The sequence below is a fragment of the Dipodomys spectabilis genome, unplaced genomic scaffold (assembly GCF_019054845.1).
Source record: "Dipodomys spectabilis isolate Male_0828 unplaced genomic scaffold, ASM1905484v1 ptg000067l, whole genome shotgun sequence".
Taxonomy (NCBI): domain Eukaryota; kingdom Metazoa; phylum Chordata; class Mammalia; order Rodentia; family Heteromyidae; genus Dipodomys; species Dipodomys spectabilis.
In genome coordinates, this window is record NW_024870744.1 from 7,318,332 (window position 1) to 7,340,995 (window position 22,664).

At 58.3% G+C, this 22,664-nt stretch overlaps 1 protein-coding gene across 2 annotated transcripts in view; it reads left to right on the forward strand.

Moving 5' to 3' along the window:
* Positions 1–22,664, forward strand: part of Vav2 (vav guanine nucleotide exchange factor 2) — a 148,177-nt gene that overhangs the window by 105,608 nt on the left and 19,905 nt on the right. For both annotated transcript variants that reach the window (XM_042680926.1, XM_042680928.1), the window contains exons 5-14: positions 2,741–2,843; positions 5,794–5,892; positions 7,439–7,507; positions 8,675–8,775; positions 16,265–16,364; positions 16,613–16,708; positions 17,311–17,379; positions 19,372–19,458; positions 20,839–20,924; positions 21,884–22,016. In XM_042680926.1, the coding sequence (XP_042536860.1) occupies positions 2,741–2,843; positions 5,794–5,892; positions 7,439–7,507; positions 8,675–8,775; positions 16,265–16,364; positions 16,613–16,708; positions 17,311–17,379; positions 19,372–19,458; positions 20,839–20,924; positions 21,884–22,016 (943 nt within the window). The remainder of the gene's footprint in view (positions 1–2,740; positions 2,844–5,793; positions 5,893–7,438; positions 7,508–8,674; positions 8,776–16,264; positions 16,365–16,612; positions 16,709–17,310; positions 17,380–19,371; positions 19,459–20,838; positions 20,925–21,883; positions 22,017–22,664) is intronic.

A 22,664-nucleotide genomic window follows, 5' to 3' on the forward strand; every position in this document is an offset into this window, starting at 1 on the left:
GCCATCAGATGGATGCCACATAAACTGCAGTGATGTTTTACTTTGTAGGCACTGTGGCGTTTGAGATGATAAAGACCGGCCAGCACGGGGGCTGGAGGGGCGTGGGACAGCTGGATCTTTATGCACACTGCTGGTGCGGGTGAAGAGGCTGTGGTCACTTTGGGAAGGAAGGCCTTTGGCAGTGGTTTATGAAGTTAAACACACCCCTTTCCTTTGACCCCACAGTTCACTTCCGGTCGAAGGTTATTTCCTGAAGAAGTGAAACCATTTGTGTTCTTCCCCCCACCCCCACCCCCAATTTCCTCCTCCATGCTATGCAGGAACACACACACACATATACGTGCACACATGCACACGGCACAGGACTTGAATGATCATGTAGAGGCTTTTATTCACACTCTTGAAAGGAGCCCACATGTCTATCAAGAAGGAACTAGGCATAGCGACTCATGCCTGTAGTCCCAGCCCTTTGCTGATAGAGGCATGAGGATGCTGAGTTTGAGGCAAGACTAGGCAAATAGTGAGACCCCGTCTCAAGCCAGTGGAAACAGAGACTGCGTGACAAATGTTTCCCGTGCAGCGGACTTGCCAATGAGGGCTGCGTGCGGTCCGGGCCAGCGCACGTGGGGAAGTTGGTGTCCCGGAGACGGGATGCAGGGGGCAGAAGCCAGGACCTAGCACTGCACCTCCTGTTCTGCCCCAGACCCAGGTGTGCCGTGGGAGGATGCGGGGCGGGGGGCAGGGCAGGGGAGCACGGGGTGACGCCTTCCACTCGTCAACAGGGCATGAGTCACACAGGTGGGGTCGTGGGTCAGCATGCATTTGTCTTTACAAACCTCGGCAAAACACTCTGAGTGTTGGTGTCTCAGTGCTGGGCTTTGGGGTGCGCCAGGTACGGGTGTGTACCCAGCAGAAGGCGCTGGCCGGGGGTGGGGGGAGAGGCTGACTCGGCTTTGATTGTGTGGCAGCATCCTGATGGCCTGAGACCCCACGGCCCCCTTGGGCTGTGATGGGGCCCTCACCGCCTCCCCCTTGTGTTGCTCTGCACATGCCTCCGAGGGTCCAGAGCACGGCACCCCTACAGTACTGGGGACAGGATCTCTGGAGCCTGAGGACTGAGTGGGGCCGGGGCCCTGTCAGGTCCAAGACGTCGGGGCAGAAGCCACGGCTGAGCTGGTTCTGGCTGGTTCATGGAGGTCTTGGTTAGACCAAGTCCTGCCATCAGTTCAGATCGACCCCCGTTTATAGAGGGGGTGTGCACTTTCGAGTCTCCATCCCAGGCCCCTCTTTCCATTGTTTTTATCCATGTTCCCAGCCAGGGGATATGTCACAGCCAAAGCCACTTCTTCCCGCCTGGCCTGGCTGGGCGAAGCTCATGTGTTGTCTCCAGTGTGATCTCTGGTCTGATGGCCTCTGCTCTCTGTGGTTGTCAAGTTCCATGGTCTGGAGGCACAGCCAGGATTCTCTGGACTGCAGCTTGAGCTGGGGAGGGAAGGTAGGAGGGAGGCAAGGAGGAAGGGAGGGACACAGAGAGACCCCTGTTCTATGGCATGATAGAAATTTGTGTGTGGCCAGCACCTGTGAGAAAGGACTCTGCAGCCCCCCCTGGTGGACAGAGCAGTGGGACACATACTTGGGTGCTGTCCTCTGGAGAAGGTGATTTTTGGAACATAAGAAACAGTTACAGAGACAGCTGTCAGACCACCCGGGTGGCCCCTGAGGATGAGTCAGTAGGGAGGTCCTTGGGCTCCCAGCGCCACCCTCCATGTGTCCTGAGTGACAAGAGGCCATTGGGCACACTGCATCAGTTCCCTGGAGGGGAAGGAACAGAAAGGGGCCCACTAGCATTGTCCTCTGGCCCCGCGGTACGCCTTACTTCACCCCTCTGCAGCCAGGGTCTTGAGTGAAGGAGTCAGACTTGCCTGGGCTCTTGCTGGAGAAAAATCTAGATATTCCTCCCTGCAGATGATGCAGGGTGCTTTGGGAGACCCTGCTGGTGACAGAGGCCTTCCTCAAACAAGCTGTGTCCCCCATTCTTGAGATCTTGAGGGACCACCCGTGCCCTGCTTAATAAGTGGCAACTGCTATTTCAAAGTTAGGTGGCCTGCCTGGTGGGGGAAGCCTTTGCTAACCACCTCCAAGTGTCACTTCTCTGCACCCCCCCTCCCCCCCCAAAAAATCTGGAAGTGCTGCCGCTTGTCCCTGCCACCCAGAAGTGACCTCGGGGCTGTAGATGGTCCTCCCATGGAGCTGAGGCCTGGGATGCAGGCCTCTGGGCACAGCCTGTTCTCGGGATCTCTCCCCGCCCCCCCCCCCCCCCCGCCCCATGGAGGAGCTGAGAACCAGCAGAAGTGGGGTATCTGAGCAGTGACACAAAGGCCTTGGGGGTGGGGAGATCCTGAGGCCCGAGCTGCGGGCACTGGGGCCCCAGGTCCTGGGTGTGGGCTGGGGCAAGGGCTCTGGTTATGGGCAGGAGCCAGGCTCTCCCTTTGCCCAGCTGTGGGAGTCGGGTGAGCACAGCCTCGCCCGGCCTGCGGCCCGCGTGTGTGCGATGTGTTGTGTAGTCCAGGCTTGGGGATGCAGTTCCTCGGAGACCGAGGCAGGTCCTGAGCACACGCTGTGCCGTCAATGCAAACACAAGCAGACTGGGACCCGAGGCCCAGACCCCGGGGCTCAGGCCCCCGGGGCTGTATCCTCTCCCTGGGCACCCCTCGCTGCTCACCACCCTCTCCCCGTGCAGCGAGCATGACCTGGGGGAGGACATCTACGACTGCGTGCCCTGCGAGGATGACGGGGATGACATCTACGAGGACATCATCAAGGTGGAGGTACAGCAGCCCATGGTAAGCCCGCACTGACGCCACACGTGCCGGCGCACCCGCTGCCCTGAGGTGCCCCTCCGCGGCCTGCTGCCCAGCCCCACGGCCGCGTTGCCATGGAATTCTTCCAGGGCTTCGGGGTTCTCGGTCCTCCCGCCCAGGGAGCCTGCAGTAGTAACTGCGATCAGTCTCACCCAGCACGACTCATTTTACCCCTTTGTGGCTCAATTAGCCAGCTGCGCATCTTTTATGTTGGCAGATACTTATTTCCACACAGGCATTGGCTAATAATCTTCGGACGCCAGTGAGCTCCCATTCAGGTTTATCGCTGCAGCTGCTCTGCAGAAGGCGGGGTGCTGCCAGGCGTGGGAGGGAAGTGGGGCCCTGTGGGGTGCTGCCAGGAGGGACAGGGAGCTGGGGGGCTTGGTGGGGCAGGCCACAACCTTCTTGGGCCCCTGAGAGTGGGCACGATGCCACGTGCCAGTTGTGGAGGCTTTAAATGCATTCACTTCCTTGGAGGAGTGGGGGGATTTATCCCAAAGTGGAGGTCCCTGCTCCCATCCATCTGCAAGAGCCATCTGGCCATGGTGAACAAAGCTGGGAGAAAAACCCTAAAACGACCCCCAGAGAGGCTGTTCCCCAGCCTGGTGCCACGTGGCTCATAGGGAGAGACATGGAGGCTGGGTGGGGGTCTCCTCAGCTTTGATGGGGGCTGGGAAGCCCTGTGGGGGTTCCCCATTGGAGCTGGCCTGAAACCTTCTATGAAAACAGCCAGTTGTTGGGAAGAGAGAGGCGCTGTCATCCGGGCTGCGTCGCTCCCAGTTCGTGGCAAGCAGGGTCCTGCGGGTCCAAGTAAATGTGCAGATGCGGCACCTGCAGGTCACCCGGAAGTGACCCCACTCCTGCCTAGTGGCCCTTTCCCTTCTCTCTCCCTCCCTCTCCGTGTCCTCCTCCCCTTCTTCCTCCTCCTCCTCCTCTCCTGCTGGTTCTTGGGCTTGAACTCAGGATCTTGGAGCTCTCTCCTAATTTTTTCACTTAGGGCCAGAGCTCTACCACTTGAGTCCAGCCCTACTTCCAGCTTTTTGGTGGCTAATTGGAGATAAGAGTCTCATGGACTCCTCTGCTTGGGCTGACTTCGAACCATGATCCTCAGATCCCAGCCTCCTGAGTAGCTAGGATTATGGGTGTGAGCCACCTGCGCCAGCAGCTCTCTCCCCTGAGGCCTGACACTCCCCCAGAGTCTGTTGCTGTCCCTGGTCCTGAAGGACACAGGGTTGCTTCAGAGCCCTGGGTGGGGTTGGGGTGGGGCATGCTTCCCCTGGCCTGGGGACCAGCTGGTGTCCCAGAACCCAGATCTGGGTTGGCACTCATAAACTGTCCAGTTCAGCCGGGTAGGGGCTCGTGCCTGCTGCTGCCGTCCTCTGGAATGGCCCTAGGCTCCATCGGTTTCCCTGGCACGACCGGTTACGGCAGACAGTGTGTGGGGGAGGTGGGTGGATGGGGCTTCCCAGAGGAAGATGGAACGTGGGGATGGCGGCTGCCAGCTTGGAGCCCAGGTGTAGGGAGGTGTGTGGGTAGCTCTGGTCCAGTGCCACCTCCTCCTCTGTCTCCCGGGTCTCAGTTTGGGCTGGGCTATGCCTGCTGAGACTGTGGGCTCACGGTGGGGTGGGCATCCTTGAATTTGCAAGCACGGCTTGAGAACAGTGCACGTTGCCGACTGGTTTAATCTCTGTTCATTCCTCCATGCGTTCAGATTAGATACATGCAGGTAAGAGTCTTAACCACCTCCCAGACCTCTCAGATCCCTTTGAAAACGCTGGCCTGCTCCCAGGGTGCCGCGTGGCACACCGCGTTAGCCACTCTTTCGTGGGCCTAACACCTGCTAGAGGCTTCCGTAACAGCGGCCCCGCCCCTGGCACCCCCACCCCCAGCCCTGCTCATCTTTGCATATCACGGTGGAACCCAGAGTGCTGGGGGACCGTGCAGCGACTCTGAGGACAGCGTGCTGGGAGCCGCATTCCAGGGCCGCGCCCTGCTCTCCTTACTTTTTCTTTTTCCTTTTCTTCTTCTTCTTTTTTTTTTAATCGGTCCTGGGGTTGAACTCCGGGCCTGGGTGCTGCAGTCTCTTGAATTCTTCAGCTCAAGGTGAGCACTCTACCACTTGAGCCACAGTGCCACTTCTGGTGGTTAATTGGAGATAAGAGTTTCACAGACTTTTCTGCCCGGGCTGGCTTTGAACCATGATTCTCAGATTTCAGCCTCCTAAGTAGCTAGGATTACAGGCGTGAGCCACCGGTACCTGGCCCTTTTTTCTTTTTGTTAGTCATGGGTCTTGAACTCAGGGCCTGGGCATGGTCTCTGAGCTTTGTTTTTGCTCAGGACCGGTGCTTTACCACTTTGAGCCAAAGCTCCACGTTCGATTGTGGTGTTATTTTGGTAGTTAATTGGAGATAAGAGTCTCAGGGAACTTTCTTGCCTGGGCTGACTTCTAACCACAATCCTCCAGTCTCAACCCCCTGATAGCTAGGATTACAGGCATGAGCTACCAGTACCCCACCCCCACACTTTTTTAAAAGTCTTAGACCAGACTCAGTATCTGAGGTTTTCACTCATTGGCTGGCACTCTGCCAACCTGAGCCACAGCTTCAACCCCAGCTTGCTCTTTTCTTTTGGTGGTACTGGGTCTGAATACAGGGTCTGCAGCCGTACTCCAGGTTCTGAATCAGGAACAGGACTTTGTGACTCTAGAAACCTCTGTGTCTTTGGTGCTGGCCCCCATCTCGTCCTCCTCTTTCCCCGTGCCTCAGTTTCCTCGACTGCAGGCCATGGGAAAGGGGCACCCATGCATCCCCCCATCCCATAGCAACCTCATGACCACACCCCATGGGGCAGTCCTGTGGCCCAGGGTGATAGGGGCCTCACACAGTGGACGCCCGGACTGTGGGGTTCCTGACCCCATCTCTTATCCGGCTAGAAAATGGGCATGACAGAGGATGACAAGAGGAGCTGCTGCTTGCTGGAGATTCAGGAGACAGAGGCCAAGTACTACCGGACCCTGGAGGACATCGAGAAGGTGAGTGAGGCCGGTGTGGCCGCGGGAGACTCCGGCTGCTGCTGGGGCTCACTGCAGAGAAGGGAGGGGTCGAGAGATAGCCGGTGAGGCCTGGGCTCTGCTTTGCCATCACAGCCTCCTGCTCTATAGTCCTCTGCCCCATCCTGCCGCTTCCCTTCTCTGTGTTGGAGCCTTAACTTGATTGTGGCTTCTGTTTCTGGATGTGCTGGTTGGGCCAGGTGTGAGCTAAAAACCCAGTGCGCACATGTCCCCAGGGCACATCCCCAGCTCGGCCATGGGACAGGAAGCCCCCCACATTGCATGTGGCTAGACCTCACAAAAACACCCACTCATTCGGGCAGGAGGCTCACACCTGTCATCCTAGCTACTCAAGAGGCTGAGATCTGAGAATCTTAGTTCCAAGCCAGCTAGGGCAGGAAAGTCCATGAGACGATTACCTTCAATTAACTAGGAAAAAAGCCAGAAGTAAGCTGGGCGTCGGTGGCTCACGCCTGTAATCCTAGCTGGTCAGGAGGCTGAGATCTGAGAATCGTGGTTCAAAGCCAGCCCTGGCAAGAAAGTCCATGAGACTCTTTTTTTTTTTTTTTTTTTGTCGGTTGTGGGGCTTGAACTCTGGGCCTGGGCACTGTCCCTCAGCTCTTCAGCTCAAGGCGAGCGCTCTACCACTTGAGCTACAGCGCCACTTCTGGTTTTCTGGTGGTTTATTGGAGATAGGAGTCTCACGATCTCTCCTGCCCGGGCTGGCTTTGAACCGCGATCTTAGATCTCAGCCTCCTGAGTAGCTAGGATTACAGGCGTGAGCCACCAGCGCCCGGCTCCATGAGACTCTTATCTCCAGTAAAACACCAGATAACCAGAAGTGGTGCTGTGGCTCAAGTGGTAGAACTCTCGCCTTGAGCTGAAGAGCACAGGGACGGTGCCCAGGCCCAGAGTTCAAGCCCCACAACAACAACAAAAAGCCAGAAGTAGAGCTGTGGCTCAAGTGGCATAGAGTACCAGTCTAGAGAGGAAAAAGCTCAGGGACCGCACTCAGGCCTAAGTTCAAGCTCTCAGTTGAAATCTGAAACCAAAACATAAAAATACTCAAACCTGCTCATCCCCAACCTCAGCCACCTGTCCCCCTCAGCTCTCTTGGTTCAGTCACCTGTTTCTCCCCAGGTCTCTGGCTCACTGGGGTCATCTCTAGGTGTGTCCCTGACCCCCTGTGTCCACAGGGCCAGTGCTGATGGGGTGCAGAGACCCACAGAGTTTCCGGGCTGGAACCCTTGGTGTTCTCTGGTTGTGGGGTAGGATTTGGGGTGGCCACAACAGGAACCCCTAGTTGGGCGCCTCCAATGCTCCCTTGGCCCAGGCCAGCCTCTTTGGCCTCCGTGGAGCTGTGCTCAGGGTGTGGGCATGGCTGCGTGGTCTGTGGGCTGGACCCCACTGGTGCATCCCAGACCAAGGGCTGCTCAGTGAACATGGTGCAACTCCCTGTGCCCGAGGCTGTGGCCGGCAGGGACTGGCGCCCGCAGCCCACACAGCAGCACAGATTTCTCCCTTTCAGAACTACATGGCCCCCCTGCGGCTAGTGCTGAGCCCGGCGGACATGGCGGCTATCTTTATCAACCTGGAGGTGAGTGCGTGGCAGCCTCACAAACCACTGATCGCTCCTGGGGCGTTAGCAGCCACGCCCCCACTGCCCCACGATGGGCTCGGGAGAGCAGCACCCTCTCTGGAGCAGTGGTTGTGAGAGGCAGAAAGAGGTGGTTCTCAGGTGTTTGCGCTGGCCAGCAGGCACGGCCCAGACACCCGCAGCCCCAGAGCAGAGCTCGAGAACCCCGAGAACTGTGAGGCAGGCTGTCAGCAGCAGAGGGGAGGTGGTTCCCACCCCTCTGTGGCTGTCCGATCACAGATGCCGGAGGGGGATTCCCACGGGAAGGTGTATCTGGCCATGGCTGGCAAAACAGGGCATTTGGGCTGCAGGCTGCAGAGGCCATGCGGGCATCCTCAGGGAGGGAGCACGCTGCTCCCGACTCCTCCCAGCACCAGGCTGGTTCTGGTTTCAGTCTGTCAGATGAGATAACCGAGATCCCACAACTTCTCGTCTCTGTGGCCTGACCCACCATGAGCCATGGCCAGGACGGATGACCACAGACAGAAGCGGGGGGGGGGGGGGCGGTTGGCAGGTGCTGCCCACAGGTCCACCTCTGCTCTGCGGTGCGGAGCCATGTGCTGGGTCCCCATGAACCCCGTCCTGTGAGCAGCTGCGATGGCCTTGAGGGCCGTGGCTGGCTATGGTTGCCCTGCTTTCTTCTTCAGTTGCTGGCATCGGAGCCCATGCTGGAGCGCCTCTGTGTGTCCCTCAGGGCTGATGCAGGCTGTGGGTGGTACCCCAGCGCCAGGCCTCTGTGTTCATTATTTTTTATGTTTTTGGGTCCGGTCGTGGGGTCTGAACTCTGGGCCTGGGAGCTGTCCCTCAGCTCTTCAGCCGCTCAGCTCTTCAGCTCAAGGCTAGCGCTCTACCACTTGTGCCACAGCGCCACTTCCGGCTTTTTTCTTTTTGCTTATGTGGTGCTGAGGAATCAAACCCAGGGCCTCATGCATGCAAGGCAAGCGCTCTACCACTGAGCTACCTTCCCAGTCCCTCTGTGTTCATTATTGTAGAACTTTCTGGCAGAGTGACCCCACGTTCACAGGGCCAGGTAGCACCAGTGCCTGCTCCCACGTTAGCCTTGAGTCTGTCTAAAGCGCGGGATGCGGTGGGAGGCTCGGCCACCTGCTGATGGCTTTTTCCACCCAGGACCTCATCAAGGTACACCACAGCTTCCTGAGGGCCATCGACGTGTCCATGATGGCGGGCGGCGGCACGCTGGCCAAGGTCTTCCTGGAGTTCAAGGAGAGGTGAGTGCCCACCGCTTGCAGGCCCTCATGCTGTCTGCAGGGCTCAGGACGGCTTGGGCTCTGGGTTCTTGGAGACACATCCTGGGGTGGAATGGCGGAGCTGGGGTTCATCCTGATGAAACCCGGAGGCCTGGGGGTCGAGGCAGGTCGTCCCTCTCCTGACCTCTGTGCCCTCCTCCATCACAGCCTGGAACGGCCTCTCAGGGCCCTCCAGCCCCTCTGCTTCTTTTTGCCTGTCAGGTCTTGGTGGCCGTTCTCCCAGCTCACTGTGTGCAGGCCCAGTGCCTGGTGCTGGGCAGCTGGGAATCCAGGGAGACACCTCGATACCCACAGAAAGTTGTTTCCCTGGTGTGTGGCGGGCCAGCAGCCGCTTGTGCAGACACCTGTGTGCAGGTGTGAGCATGGGGATCCTGGGACATGGGGACAGAGCCGGGAGCGGTCCTGGATGTGACCTCAGGCTCTGAGGCCGAGGCTACTTTCTGTCTTGCACGGGCAACACATGCACTGTGTCTTGCCTCCGAGGTCCGTGTACTGGGGACAAGATGGCTCCTGAGCTGTACACCGCTGGGAGAAGCCGCCCACCAGGGTCCCCGTCCCAAGCAAGGTGGCCTTGTCCCAGTGGGAAGACAGTGCAGGCCTCAGTGGATGAGACTGGGGGACACGGGACAGACGCTGAGATGTCCTGACATAAGCCAGCTTGAGCCTTAGGTGTGAGGAGATGTGTTTTGGGGCCACCAGCTACAAGTGAGCCTCAGCTCCCCCCACAGGCCATTCCCATCTCACCAGCACTCACACCAATGTGCACAGAGCCCGGGGGGCCACCAACAGCACTGGTCTGGGCACACGCGCCTGCAGTCCCAGCGGCCTCCTCTTTGCCTGTGAATTTGGGTCTGGAGTGAGCCAGGCTCAGTCGCGGCTCACCTGGGAACAGCGCTGTGGTCGAGACACCACTGTGCGTTTCGTTCTGTGCTTCGAACCCCACCAGCAGAGCTGGGCATGGCCAACCTTCCCCCCACTGCTCATGGTGGTGCTTAGCAAGGGGCAGCTGAGATTGTGGAAGCTTCTAGTGGGTGTGAGAGGGCAGCCCTCAGTGTGGCTCCTTGGCTGGGCTGGAGATCTCAGCGTGTCCTTTGTGAGACCTGCTGCTGTTCTGTGAAACAGTGGCGATGGGTGGGATGCGCAGACGAGGCTCAGGACAGCCTGACTGCCCCAATCTACGCCCAGGGTCCAGCCTGACCGCCTGGCCACCTGACCTATGCCCAGCGTGCAGGGCTCGCTCTCTGACCTGTGCCCAGGATCAAGGATGGCCTCAGACAGACCTGGCCTTGTCCCCCAGCAAGACCTTCCTGGCCCTGAGTCCTCTAGGGAGGGACGGCCTCTGTCCCCCTGGAATATCGCTGCAAGAGCGATGTCCATCCCTGTCAGGCAAGGAACCCCGCACGGCGGCCCCATCACCCGGCCAGCAGGGCGCCTGGGCCCAGGCCTCGGCGTCTGTGTAGAGAAGGAGCTGCTCGTGTGTTTGGCTGAGGCCGATGTCCCTTGCTGAGAGCCTGCTGTGGACGTGTCTCAGCTTTGGGTCAGGGACAGTGGGCTTGGCTCCTGCGGGCATGGGGACAGAGTCGTCAGACAGGGGTGCTCACGGGCTGCGGTGGAGCTGAGAACCCGCAGCAGGGGGACGGGGCACCCTGAGGCGGCAGAGGCCTGTGGGAGGCGGGAGTGGAGTGGCATAAGGTCCAGAAAGACCCTTATGAGGGTCTTCTAGGCCAAGAAAGGGACTTAGTTTTTGGCTTTGGGGCAGGAAGAAGCCACTGAGCGCCTCAAGATGCTGGCACTCGTCGCAGATAAAGGTCGAGGTGACATCCAGGGGGCAGCACGTCACTTTTATGTTTTGTTTTTGATGCTTTTTGTGGGGCTTGGACTCACACTCTTGCTTGGCTTTTTCACTCTGGGATGGCACTCTATCAAACCTTTCTGCCCAGGCTGGCTTTGAACTTCAGTCCTCAGTTCTCAGCCTTCTGACAAGTTAAGATTGCAGGTGTGAGCCACCAGCACCCGGCTCTCCTTTCTTTTTGGAGATGGTCCTGAGACAAGGAGGAAGCAGTGCTTGTGGCACGTGTGCCTGGCATCTGTCTCCTCCACACAGAGGGAGGTCAGGTGCCAGAAAGTTTGTGTTGTGCAGATCTAATATAAGGAAAAGAGCCACATGGTGTTGGTCTGGGGCTGGGCCAGGCTAAGTCGGCGTGCTGCCTGACAATACATGGCTCTGCCCCATGGCTCCATGCTGTACTGAAGCGTGCAGGGCAGAAGAACTACCAAGAGTTGTGGGATGGTCCGGGAGAAGGCCCTGGGCTGGCTCCCTCAGGTCAGAATGCGACGGAAGGCACTCTGTGCCAGCCCTGGCTGTGGGGTGCTGGGTTTAGAGATGACGGTCAGGGACAGGCAAACCCTTGGATGCCCTTGACTTCCAGAGGTGTGAGTCCTCTGTAGGGTGGAGGTCTTAGGAAGGCCTCTGGCCCTGAGCCTGAGGCTCAGGGTCTCTGGTTCTAGGCCCTGGCCTCCATCCCCAGGTTGGGGAGAGCCGGTGACGCCGTTAACATTCCCAGTTTGTTCTTGTGTCCTCAGTACACTCCAGCTCACATCCTGTGAGCTTGACGTGTCCTCCCCTCACTCCCCCCCCCCCCCACCGCGGCTGTCATGAGAGGTCGGGATTGGGTGGGTGAGAGAAAGCAGGTGGGAGACTGTTCTAGAAGCAATGTCCATGCTCCCTTGGCTGGCCAGAGCCTGGTGCATGTGCATGGAGGTTCTGGAACCCAGCTCTGTGCAGTGGACCTGTAACTTCCTGTAGCAAGGGGCCCAGGGAGGCAGATGCTCAGGCAAAACGGGGTGCAGAGGTTGGGGTATCTGGGCCATGCAGTGGGCAGGGAGAGGCCACAACCATGAAGGCTGTGTGAGGACAGCGGCCATGTCCTCTGCCTGGTTCCAGGGGTGTGGTGGGCAGGGGGGAATCCAGTATCCTGGGTGGACCAGAGAAGCCCAAGGAATGGGAGTTACAGGCATGCACGTGTGGGCACATGTGCGCATGTGTGCAAGCACAGGCTTTGTTCCAAGCCCGGGTAATTGTACTCAACAATATTCAGGTTTGTGGTTAAAATTAAGGCTGGCAACTTCTGCTTCCAAAACCAACTTCCTCAGTCGGCTCAGAAATCACTCTGTGTTTGGGATCTCGAGGAAAAGAGCAAGGCAGAGCTCAGGGGGCTCACGCCTGTCATCCTAGCTACTCAGGAGGCTGAGATCTGTGGATGGCTGTTTGAAGTCAGATTGGGCAAAAAAAAGTCCATGAGACCCTTGTCTCCCATTAACCACCTAGAAGTGGAGCTGTGGTTCAAGCCAAAGAGCACTAGCTTTGAGCAAAAAAGCTGAAGGACAGAGCCCAGTTCTTGAGTTCAAGCCCCAGTACCAGCATGCACACACAAAAACACAAGAAAGCCAAAACAAGGAACAGAGGTCCAAGCGCCTATAATCCTAGCTACTCAGGAGATCTGAGGATCGCAGTTCAAAGCCAGCCCGGGCAAGAAAGCCTGTGAGACTCTTATCTCCAATGAACCACCAGAAAACTGGAAGTGGCGCTGTGGCTAAGTAGTAGAGTGCTCACCTTAAGCTAAAGAGCTCAGGGAGAGCGCCCAGGCCCAGAATTCAAGCCCCATGACCAACAAAAACAAAACAAGGAACAGAAAAACCATGCTCCCCCCCCCACCGGCCTCCATGGCCCCCACTCTCATGGGAAGGACTCATTGTGCTGGCTGCTGGCGGGGTCTGGAGAAAGAGGTATCTCAGGAATACTTTACTTCAACCCACAGAAATGTCTTAGCTCTGAGGGCCAGAATCCCAAACCAGTGCCAATTTGAAACAAAGTTGCCCCAGGCTATGCCCCTTGAAGGCCCTGGGAGAGGCCCCGGGAGAGGCCCCGGGAGAAGCCGCCTGTCTGCCTGAATGCTGGAGCAGCTCATTCACCTCCCGCCTCTGCTCCACGAGTCCTTTTTTGTACCTTGTAGATGGAAGTGTTGGACCCAGGAGCCCCTGAACCCAGTGGGACCTCATACCAACCCTTACCCTCATGACCTCCGCAGAGACCCCGTGGCCCGTTGAGGCCACGTGCTGAGGCTCCCGGTGGACGTGTGTTGGGTCTTGTCTATCATGGGCCACTGTGGGGGAAGTAAGTGCTTCCTGCCTGCAGCCCAGCCCTGGGTGAGGGGGGGCCGTGTCCCTCCTGCGGGCCTGGCCTGCTCAAGACACAAAGCCAGCGTGGGTGGCTCACACCTGCAATCCTAGCTCTGGAGGCTGAGATCCAAGGATCACAGTTCAAAGCCAGCTCGGGCAGGAAACTCTGTGAGACCCCTATCTCCAATAAACCACTCAGAAAAATGGAAGTGGCGCTGTGGCTCAAGTGGTAGAGCGCTCACCTTGAGCTGAAGAGCTGAGGGACAGCGCCCAGGCCCAGAGTTCAAGCCCCATGACCAACGACAACAACAAAAAAGACCACACGAACTCAACGTTCTTGTCTGGCCCTCTGCCCACCGCTGGGCACCCTTCCAAGTAAAGTGGCCTCTCTGGCCACAGGGCGGATGGGCCCTGTGCTCAAGGTGAGAATGTGGTGGTGTGAAGGTGTGAACTTCATTTGGTCGGCCTGCCCTTTCGTTTAATTATCTGTTGGTCCTGGGGGTTTGAACTCAGGACCTCATGCTTGCTAGGCAGGCACGCTACCACTTGAGCCACACCTCTAACTCTGTTGCTTGCCAGTTGTTGAGTTTTTGAGATAAAGTCTTGAGAACTTCCTACCCCCGCTTGTCTACTTAAGCTTCAATCCCTCCACTTCCAACCTCTTGAATAGCCAACGTTCTAGGCGTGAGCTATGGGCAGTTTTGTTGTTGTTTTGAGGTAGGGTCTCACTCCGCGGCAGCCTGGCCTGGCCTGGCACTCGGAACCCTTTTGTCTCAGTCTTCCCAGTGCTTGGATTACAGGCAGGCATCATCTTTTAGGTCTCTTGAGTTTTCCTTCCAGCCTGGAGTGGTAGCACACACTTGTAATCTCACCAGAAGGCTGTGTTAGGAGGATTATGAGTTCCGTATCAGCCTGGACAACTTGACAAGACAGTGCCCAAAAAACTAAAAAAAGGACAGGGGCATGGCTGAGTGACAAAGGGCCTGTCCAGCACGAAAAGGCCCTGGGCTCCGTCCCCAGCACTGTTAAAACAAAAGAGGAAGGAAGATGAAAAGACGTTTTTCTCTAAGTGTCTCTCACCCGTACTGTGAGCAGCTCTGGCTGCTTCCGCCCCAGCCGGTTATCAGTGAAGTAGCAAGTGCAGCCTGTGGCATGACCACTGGCCGTGTCTGGTTCAGGCCAGGGTTCCATCCAGCCTGGACCCCTGTGACCCCGTGCTTTCTTCTGAGGAGGCTCACTTGCCTCCTTGCCTTCCTGCCTGGCTGGGCGAGGGTCAGTGTGGGAGGGGAAGGTGTCAGTCAAAGAAATGAGATGGAGAATGTGGATGGATAAGCAGCTGCTCGTCAAGTGGGGGATCATCCTACCTCTGTCTGCAGAGTAGCTGGGATTATAGGCATGAATCATCAGGCCCGCCTGCCCTGGCCTCTTGTCTCTGGGCTGTTCCCTCTGCTTTTTGCTGGGGACATTGAAGCTTTTGTTTGATTTTTTTTTTTTTTTTTAAAGCAGAAAATAACTTTCCCCAACTGCTTCCAGTGGTGGAGGGTTTTAATCAAGTCGCCTATTAACACCCTCATTAATCAAGTGGCATATTAACACCCTCATCTCAGTGACAGGCTTACTTACGTGAAAACAGGTCGGGTTCACGTCTGGTGAGCTCCTGGCCGGTATGTACCCCTCCCCGGCCCCCAGCACGGGGGCACGTGCTCTGCAGCCGCAGGACTTGTCCACACGGGCCCAGTGTGTTCACGCTGCACACAGCCATGTTGGTGTCGTCACAGCTGGTGCGCCGCCGGGATGCCGTGACTGGGACCCCGGTCAGGTGTTCCCTGGTGTGCGCCGCCCGCCCCTCACCGGGAGGCCCAGGCACCAGGCATGCGGTGGTCTGCAGGAAGCGGGATGTCGGCTCAGCCTGGCAGGGTGGAGCGCCGTCCCCAGCCCTGGGCTGATGTCTTCTGCTGAGCTGATGCGTCCTTTGTGGGAAATGTGCTTTCCACTTGCTCCTGCCTCCTCTAGACCTGAACGCCAGGGTTGGGAAAGGGACTGGTCCTCAGGGTTTGAGGCCCAGAAGTGGGAGACCTGCCCGGTGACCCACACAGCGGCATGCAGCAGCTGGAGACTTCCCTGAGTGGCTGTGTGACACATTGCCCGTCAGGGCTAGCGCTCTACCACTTGAGCCACAGAGCCACTTCCAGCTTTTTCTGTGTATGTGGTACTGAGGAATCGAACCCAGAGCTTCATGTATGCAAGGCAAGCGCTCTACTTCTAGGCCACATTCCCAGCCCCATCTGGACCTCCTAGCCCTCCGCCGGGCTCCATGTCCCACCTAAGGCTTGCCAGTCTCACCTGCACCACCCACAGCCAGGCACCCGCCATGCCATCTGACCCTGCTTGTCCCTGCCAGCTCCCTGGCACGGTCTTCCACCTATGGGCCTTGTGGTAGTCGGGCCTTGTGGTCTCAAAGATGAACAGGCCAGCTGTCCCCAGGCGTCCGCAGTGCCATGGCCAAGGAGAATCTGAGTGATGGGGAGACGGGACGGGTTGGAGAGGAGAGGAGGGAGGTGTGCGGCATTGGCTGGCTGGAGCCTCAGACTCCTGGGTCCTGCTGCTTCCCCTGGCTGGGGGTGCAGGCGGCGCCTGTCTGCCGGGCTGAGCCGGCATGGCACAGGTGTCTGATCATGGGACCCTGGTACTCTGCAGAAGCAACGGGGCCACTCAGGGTTCCCCAGTTGGCCTGGCTCCTGGGTGAGGATCACCTGGGGGGCAGAGGTGAGGGGTCTTTTTGTATCTACCAGCACCTGGAGGCAGAGCCCTCTTTTTCTCTTGGCACAGCTTTTTGTGGGGGTGGAAGGGAAGCTGGAGAATGCAAATAGAACCGGGGTCCATGATCTGAGGTAGACAACAAGAGTGACTTCCTGGGGGGGTGGGTAGCAGGTGCCCCCTTGACAATCTTTCACACCCCTCTAACCTGGTGGCGTGTGGGAGTGGGAATGTGGGTTCAGTGAGGAGTCCTCGGGCAGGGCCCTGCTGTGCACGCTCACTGGGCCTGTCTGAGAAGGAAGCAGGTCTCCGCAGTTTGGGCGTCTTACCAGACCTGCATGTGCACACACACCCCTGAGGCGTGTGCATGTGTGTTCACATGGCATCATGCCATGTACTCCCGAGGCATGTGCATGCGTGCCTACCTGTTGTGCAACCCGGGCCTGCGCATGTGTGTTCACGTGCCGTGGACCCCAGGCACGTGTGCATGTATTCACATGCGGTACACCCCCAGGCTGCTGATCTATGGGGAGTACTGCAGCCGCATGGAACACGCCCAGAGCACACTGAACCAGCTCCTTGCCAGTCGGGAGGACTTCCGGCAGAAAGTGGAGGTAATGGGCTGCCAGCAGAGAGGCCGGGCCTGGCTGTGAGCACGCAGCTCACTGCACAGAGCCTGGGAGGCACCGGTTTGGGAAGGCGGGAGGGGCTGCTGGTGTGTTCCTGAGGTGTTTTTTTCCCCCTTTGTGTCTTATTGGACGGGAAGCTGAGCTCACACCTTCAGGAGAGGGCTGGGTGCTGGCCTGAGCCGGTCAGGCTCTGTGGGAGGGCCCCCCATCCACTTTTGGTGCTCTGTACCCAGGAGTGCACGCTGAAGGTCCAGGACGGCAAGTTTAAGCTGCAAGACCTGCTGGTGGTGCCCATGCAGCGGGTGCTGAAGTACCACCTGCTGCTCAAGGTAGGCTTCACCCACAGCCGTGCCTGGCACACACAGCCAGCCATGACAGTGCCCCGATACTAGGCCATAAGTAGTTTGGTACTTACATAGAACACATACCACTCTGTGTCAGACTCTGAAAAGTCGTCATGGTGAATATACAGGCAAAAATTACAGTGAAGACCAGAAGCAGAACCAGGAAAATGGAAGGAGACAGGAAAGCATCCTCAGACCAGGCATAAGAAAGCTACTGTGGTTGATTGTTTAACCAACTAGGTGAGCTAGTAGCCATGGTCAAATAGAAATAGGAGGCTTCCAGAAAAGGTAGGCTGGGAGGGAAGATGGCGCTGGCGCCTCGAGGTTCTTCAGTACCTCACCAGTGCCCGTCAGCCTTGTTGTGCCCTGCCTTCTGCCACCTTAATGTGTCCCCCCATAGGAACCCTCCCGTTACCCACAAAGTCTGTAGCCAGTGGAATCGGCACTGAACTCCAGCCTGGGCTGCGGGGTGGGCAGTGGCTTTGTGCTGAGATTCCCTCTCTGTGCGCACACATGCTGTATCAGATCGGGGCTCCGGCAGGGGCTGGAACCCCAAAGGGTGACCCCCACTCTCCTTGCTCCTGCAGGAACTCCTGAGTCATTCTACTGACCGGCCTGAGAGGCAGCAGCTGAAAGAAGCACTGGAGGCCATGCAGGTGGGTAAACCGAGGCAGGGAAGCATCGGGTCAGCATGGATGCACGTGCTGTTGGCCGCTCCCAGGCACCGGCTCCGTCCAAGGAGCCAGGGCTCACCCTGCCCAGCCCTGGTCCAGTCCCTCTGCCACCAACCTCGTGCCCCAGCTGGCCACGCCTCCTCAATCTGCAAAATCCCACTGCCCACAATCTCAGCCCAGAACCTTCCCTCTGAGGCCGACCCGTGTGCTTCATGTCTTCCACAAGCCGTGGCACCCCACTGGCAGCTGTGTTGCCCCCTAAAAGTCCAGATTCCAGGCAGATCTTGCTGCCACCCCGGCCCCTGGACAGTCTGTGCCCTCCCGCGTGCCGTGCATCCTCAGGCCCAGCCCTCCTCACCGGCTGCACCCTGTCCACCCCGTCTTTGCACTGACTTGATTCCCTGGGGGAGTTGTCCCCGTTTCCCCCTGCCCCCCGCCCCCGGGCCACTGGCTTCCCCTCGAGTCCCACCCACTCCTGACAGGCTTGTTCATGCCGGCATCTCCCCCGTCAGGCCCACGTTGGCCACCTCACTGGTATTCCAGCCAGGCGCCTCGCCCAGGGCGGTGCTGTGTAAGGTGCTTCATCCATCCCCTCCCCATGGCAGTAGCCTTGACCTCTGACACCTATCCTCTGTGGGGCGCAGAGCTAGCACAGTGTAGACTTCTCTGGGGTGTGTGAGCTGGTCAGCCCTGCCCCTGGGCATGACTCACATAAACTACTTTCCCCGGCACGGGTGTGTCAGGGCATATCTATTCTTGGGGTATGTGAGCCAGCACAGGCCCCTTTTTGGCATGCACAAGATGCTACCGACCTGTCCCTGGGTGTGTGAGCCATCATAAACCCTTCCCTCAGGTGCATGAGCCAGCCAAGACCTGTCCGTGTGTCCTGAGGTAGCAGGCTTGGCTCATCTGGAGCTCACGCCCAGCATTGCCTGCTGCCAGCCTGCAGCTTCCCGCCTGCAGGCGGCCCAGGTCGCCCGATGGAGCCGTTTCCTGCCCATAGCTCTTGGGTCTCCACGGGCTCCCCTGTACATCTCGCAGACCATGATCAGCTCCTATAGCTTCTGGGTTGCAAGAGATCTAAAGGACTTCACACATCCCCAGTGCAGAGGGGGTACTGTGCCAAGCCGTCGCAGCCTTTGAGCTCGATGGGGGGGTGGAGGGTCCTGTCTGTGGCTCAGCTGCTTTGCCCTCAGGGGCCTGAGATTGTGGTTTGGGAGTCAGTGTCAGGTCTGGTGGGGCCAGTTGGACTCCAAGGCCGGGTGTTGAAGCAGCTTTGGGCTTTCTGGGGTTCCTTGTCTCTGGGAATTCATTTCTTGTTTGGAAGGCAAGCGGCTGAGAAAACAAAACACACTGTACACAAATGGACTAAAAGGAAGCTCAGCCTTGCTAAGGTCAAGGCTGGGATGTGGGCCGTGAGGCCAGGAGGGAGGAAGCAGCAGCCAGTCCCCGCCTGGTGACTGCCCAGCTCCTTGCATTTTGGGGCCATCCACCGACAGGGCTGGTGAGTCCTGTGTGCCCGCCATCAAGCTGCTGCAAACTTTCTGGAACAAAGTTGGACACCGCCCCCTGGTGGCCTTTGGGATGATGGCAGCATAGTGAATAGGCTTTGCCCTAGAACCTAGCTCCCAATGTGGGAGAGGTTTACTGGCCGCTCATTGTGCCCAGGCTAGGAGGGCAGATGGGGGCTTGGTGGCTGCTTCCTGCGAGTGGGTTGGTCCAGGAAGTGGGCTGCTTGTGGCCTGCTGCGGCTCTGTTTCCATTCTAATTTGGAAGCACTGCTGATGGTATAGAAGGGATCCGCTCTAGGTGCCCGGAGTCAGAACTGTGGGCATGGTTGCACACGCTGATGGCCTGTGTTCTTTCTTTCGGTCCCCATGTTGCCATCTCTGCCTTAGTTATTATATTGGTCCTGTGGCCACAATGCTTCCCCTCCCCTAGGTGGAGGCACTAACCCTGCCTTTGGTCACCTAGGACTTGGCCATGTACATAAATGAAGTGAAACGGGACAAAGAGACCTTGAAAAAGATCAGCGAGTTCCAGAGTTCCATTGAAAACCTGGTAAGTGCAGCAGCCTCTCTGGCCCATGCAGACTTGCCCACTGCCGTCCCTCTCCACACTGGCTGGAGGCTCCCTAGTCACCTCCTGGCCACCAGCAGTGCCCCAGGAGAAGCAGTGGACAGTGTTGGATTCAGAGGACTGGGGGAGGTTGTCGCCCTTCCCCACTGGTGGCCAGGCCGACCTCTGTCCAGCCCATGAGGCAGCTGGGGAGAGAAGCTGGGCCAGTTCTGGAAGCACACATGACTTGATCTGTGCTAACCAATACCCACTTGCCCAGCATCCACTGTCTTCTCTGCCTGGGTATGGTACACATTTGCGGGGGTGGGGGAGTGTCATTCTTCATGGCACATCTCTCTGTGCCAGGGAGACAAGACACAGGACTTGGAGCAGAGCCCTGACTGGCCCAACCTGCATGAGTGCCACCAGCACCTCTCCTGGTCGCTGCCCTCAGCAGCTTTCAGGAACCTGAGGAGATATTCAGGAACGTCTTGCCAGGCCTGTGGTGACACCCAGTCTGGAGTTGTCCCTATTTCTGTGTGCGCGTGGGCCTGGGCATGCACGTGTGCATTGTGCGTGCGTGTGTGCTGGTAAGGGGCTTGAACTCAGGATCTCACTTTCTTGCTCAGAGCTGGAGGTCTGTCACTGGAGTTACACCTCTAGTCCTACATTTTGCTGGTTAACTGGAGATAAGAGTCTCGTAGACATTCCTGCCCGGGTTGGCTTCAAGTCTCAAACCTCCAGGTCTCAGCCTCCTGAGTGGCTAGGATTACAGGTGTGAGCCACCGGCACCTGTCTTCTCTCTGCCCTTTTCTGCCTGGGCTGTGTGTGTGTGTCCCTTGGAAGCCTCCCAGGGCATGTGGAGCTGTGTGTCTCAGGATCACAGCAGAGGCACACTGCAAAGGGAAACTGAAGACTTACCTCAGCAGCCCGAGCAGGGCTCTGGGCGAAAGCCCCATCGTGTGGGAGATGACGACGGCGGGACCCTTCCTGCCGGATGGGCACTGCTTGTTCTCCGGTTGCTCTCAGGGTTGGGCAGTCTGCCTTTTCCTACCAGATCCCATTCTGGACCCCAGACAGAAGCAGTCTGTTGACATGATCCAGGCGGTCAAATCCCTCATTGTTCCCCGGACAGGAGAGAGTCTGCGGTGTGTGTGTGTGTGTGTGTGTGTGTGTGTGTGTGTGTGTGTGTGTGTGTGTGTGTGTGTGTGTGTGGAGGAGTGGGGACAGGCCTTCGGCCCTGTTCCTCTTCCCCCCTGTGCTCCCCACACTGTGGTACAGGCCCAGATTTCTGTGGACCCCTCCCTGGACACGTGCTTACTGCCTTCCCGGTGCTCAGGGATGGGGCCCTTGACTTTGCCTCTGCCTTTTATTTTTCCCCAGCAAGTGAAACTCGAGGAATTTGGGAGGCCAAAGATTGATGGGGAACTGAAAGTCCGGTCCATAGTCAACCACACCAAACAAGACAGGTGAGTGGAGGGAGGGGGTCAGGTGGGCAGCCCCTAGGCTGGGTTCTGGTCCAAGTGCCTTTGAGACAGGCTTTGCTGAGGAAAGAGCCACTGCCCGCAGACTTTGTGCAGCTCATTGTAATTACTTCCTTCCTTCTCCGCAGCAGCCAGTGGCTGCACCGCAGTGAGGTTGTCCTAGCACAGATGCAAGGCTGGCTTGGTGGGGGCTGGCCGAGGCAGGGGGAAGGCTCTGCTGTCCGGCTCAGTCTCCAGTGAGCTGGGCTGGCCCTGAGAGCTAGGTGAGTCTTCTACCGAGTGCCTGCCCCTGCCCCTGCCCAGGGGTGATCAGGCACCGGTAGTCAAAGCTGGAGTGAGCTGCAGACTTAAGAGTTGCCAGTGGCTGGGTGCTGGTGGCCCACGCCTGTATTCCCAGCTACTCAGGAGGCTGAGATCTGAGGCTCGTGGTTTGACATCAACCCAGTCAGGAAAGTTCATGAGACTGTTTATCTCTGATGAATTACCAAAAAGCCAGAAGTGGAGCTAGAGCACCAGCTTTGGGCAAAAAAACTCAGGGACAGACTCCAGGCCCTGAGTTCAAGCTCAAGTACAAATGCACACGCACACACACACACACACACACACACACACACACACACACAAAACTGTCTGTGAATGCCCACTATGTATGAGTAACTGGAGTTCTTGCAAATTAGGGTCCTGCCCTCTCAGACCCCATCCCCTTCCTGCCCCCATCTAGGGCCAGTGGCCATGGGCTTGGTGCTAGGGGAGGCTGAGGAGGGCGGAGGAAGGAGCTGCAGAGGTCTGACTGGGGGAAAGCACACCAGGTGGATGGGTCTGGGGGCAGGGCAGCCTGTGCAAAGACCCAGCCCTTCTGCCTGGCCCTATGACTCGGTGCTGTCCTGTGCCTCGGGACACCTGGCCAGCAGGAGGCCGGCCCTCACGTGTGCCCTCTGGGCCAGGTACCTGTTCCTGTTCGACAAGGTGGTCATCGTGTGCAAGAGGAAGGGCTACAGCTATGAGCTGAAGGAGGTCATCGAGCTGCTCTTCCACAAGGTGACCGACGACCCCATGCACAACAAGGACATCAAGAAGGTGGGCCCCTCATTCCCAGGGTGACAGCGCCCGTCTGAGTCCGGGCAGCCATGGGCCCCTGTGCACAGCAGACCTCGCTGGAGTCCGCTGAGGTGGAGACTGTGGCCCTGCAGGAAAACCGGGGTCCTCACCTGGTCACACGCCCACTGCTGGGGGTGGGTGCCCCCGGGACCCCAGCTCCCTGGTGAGGGATGGGGTGAAGGGAGAGCCTTGCACGGGGCCGTCGTGACAACCTGACTTTCAACCTTGATTTCCACCTGATTCTTCCAATGTCGTCTTACTTCGTAGCAAGCAGGCCTGTCTCCCCTGTCCGCATCCCTGCTGTCCTGTTTAGAGGAGGACTTGGGGGTGGGCTTATCAGATTCCCATGTCCATCTAGTGGGCTGGGGCCATAGCCACCAGGGTGGAGCTGTGACTGCAGAGGGTGGGGCTGTGGCTGTAGAGGGCGGGGCTGTGGCTGCAGAGGGCGGGGCTATGGCTGTAGAGGGCGGGGCTATGGCTGCAGAGGGCGGGGCTGTGGCTGCAGAGGGCGGGGCTATGGCTGCAGAGGGCGGGGCTGTGACTGCAGAGGGTGGGGCTGTGGCTGCCGAGTGTGGGGCTTTGGCTGCCGAGTGTGGGGCTTTGGCCGCAGGGAGTAGGGCTATGGCT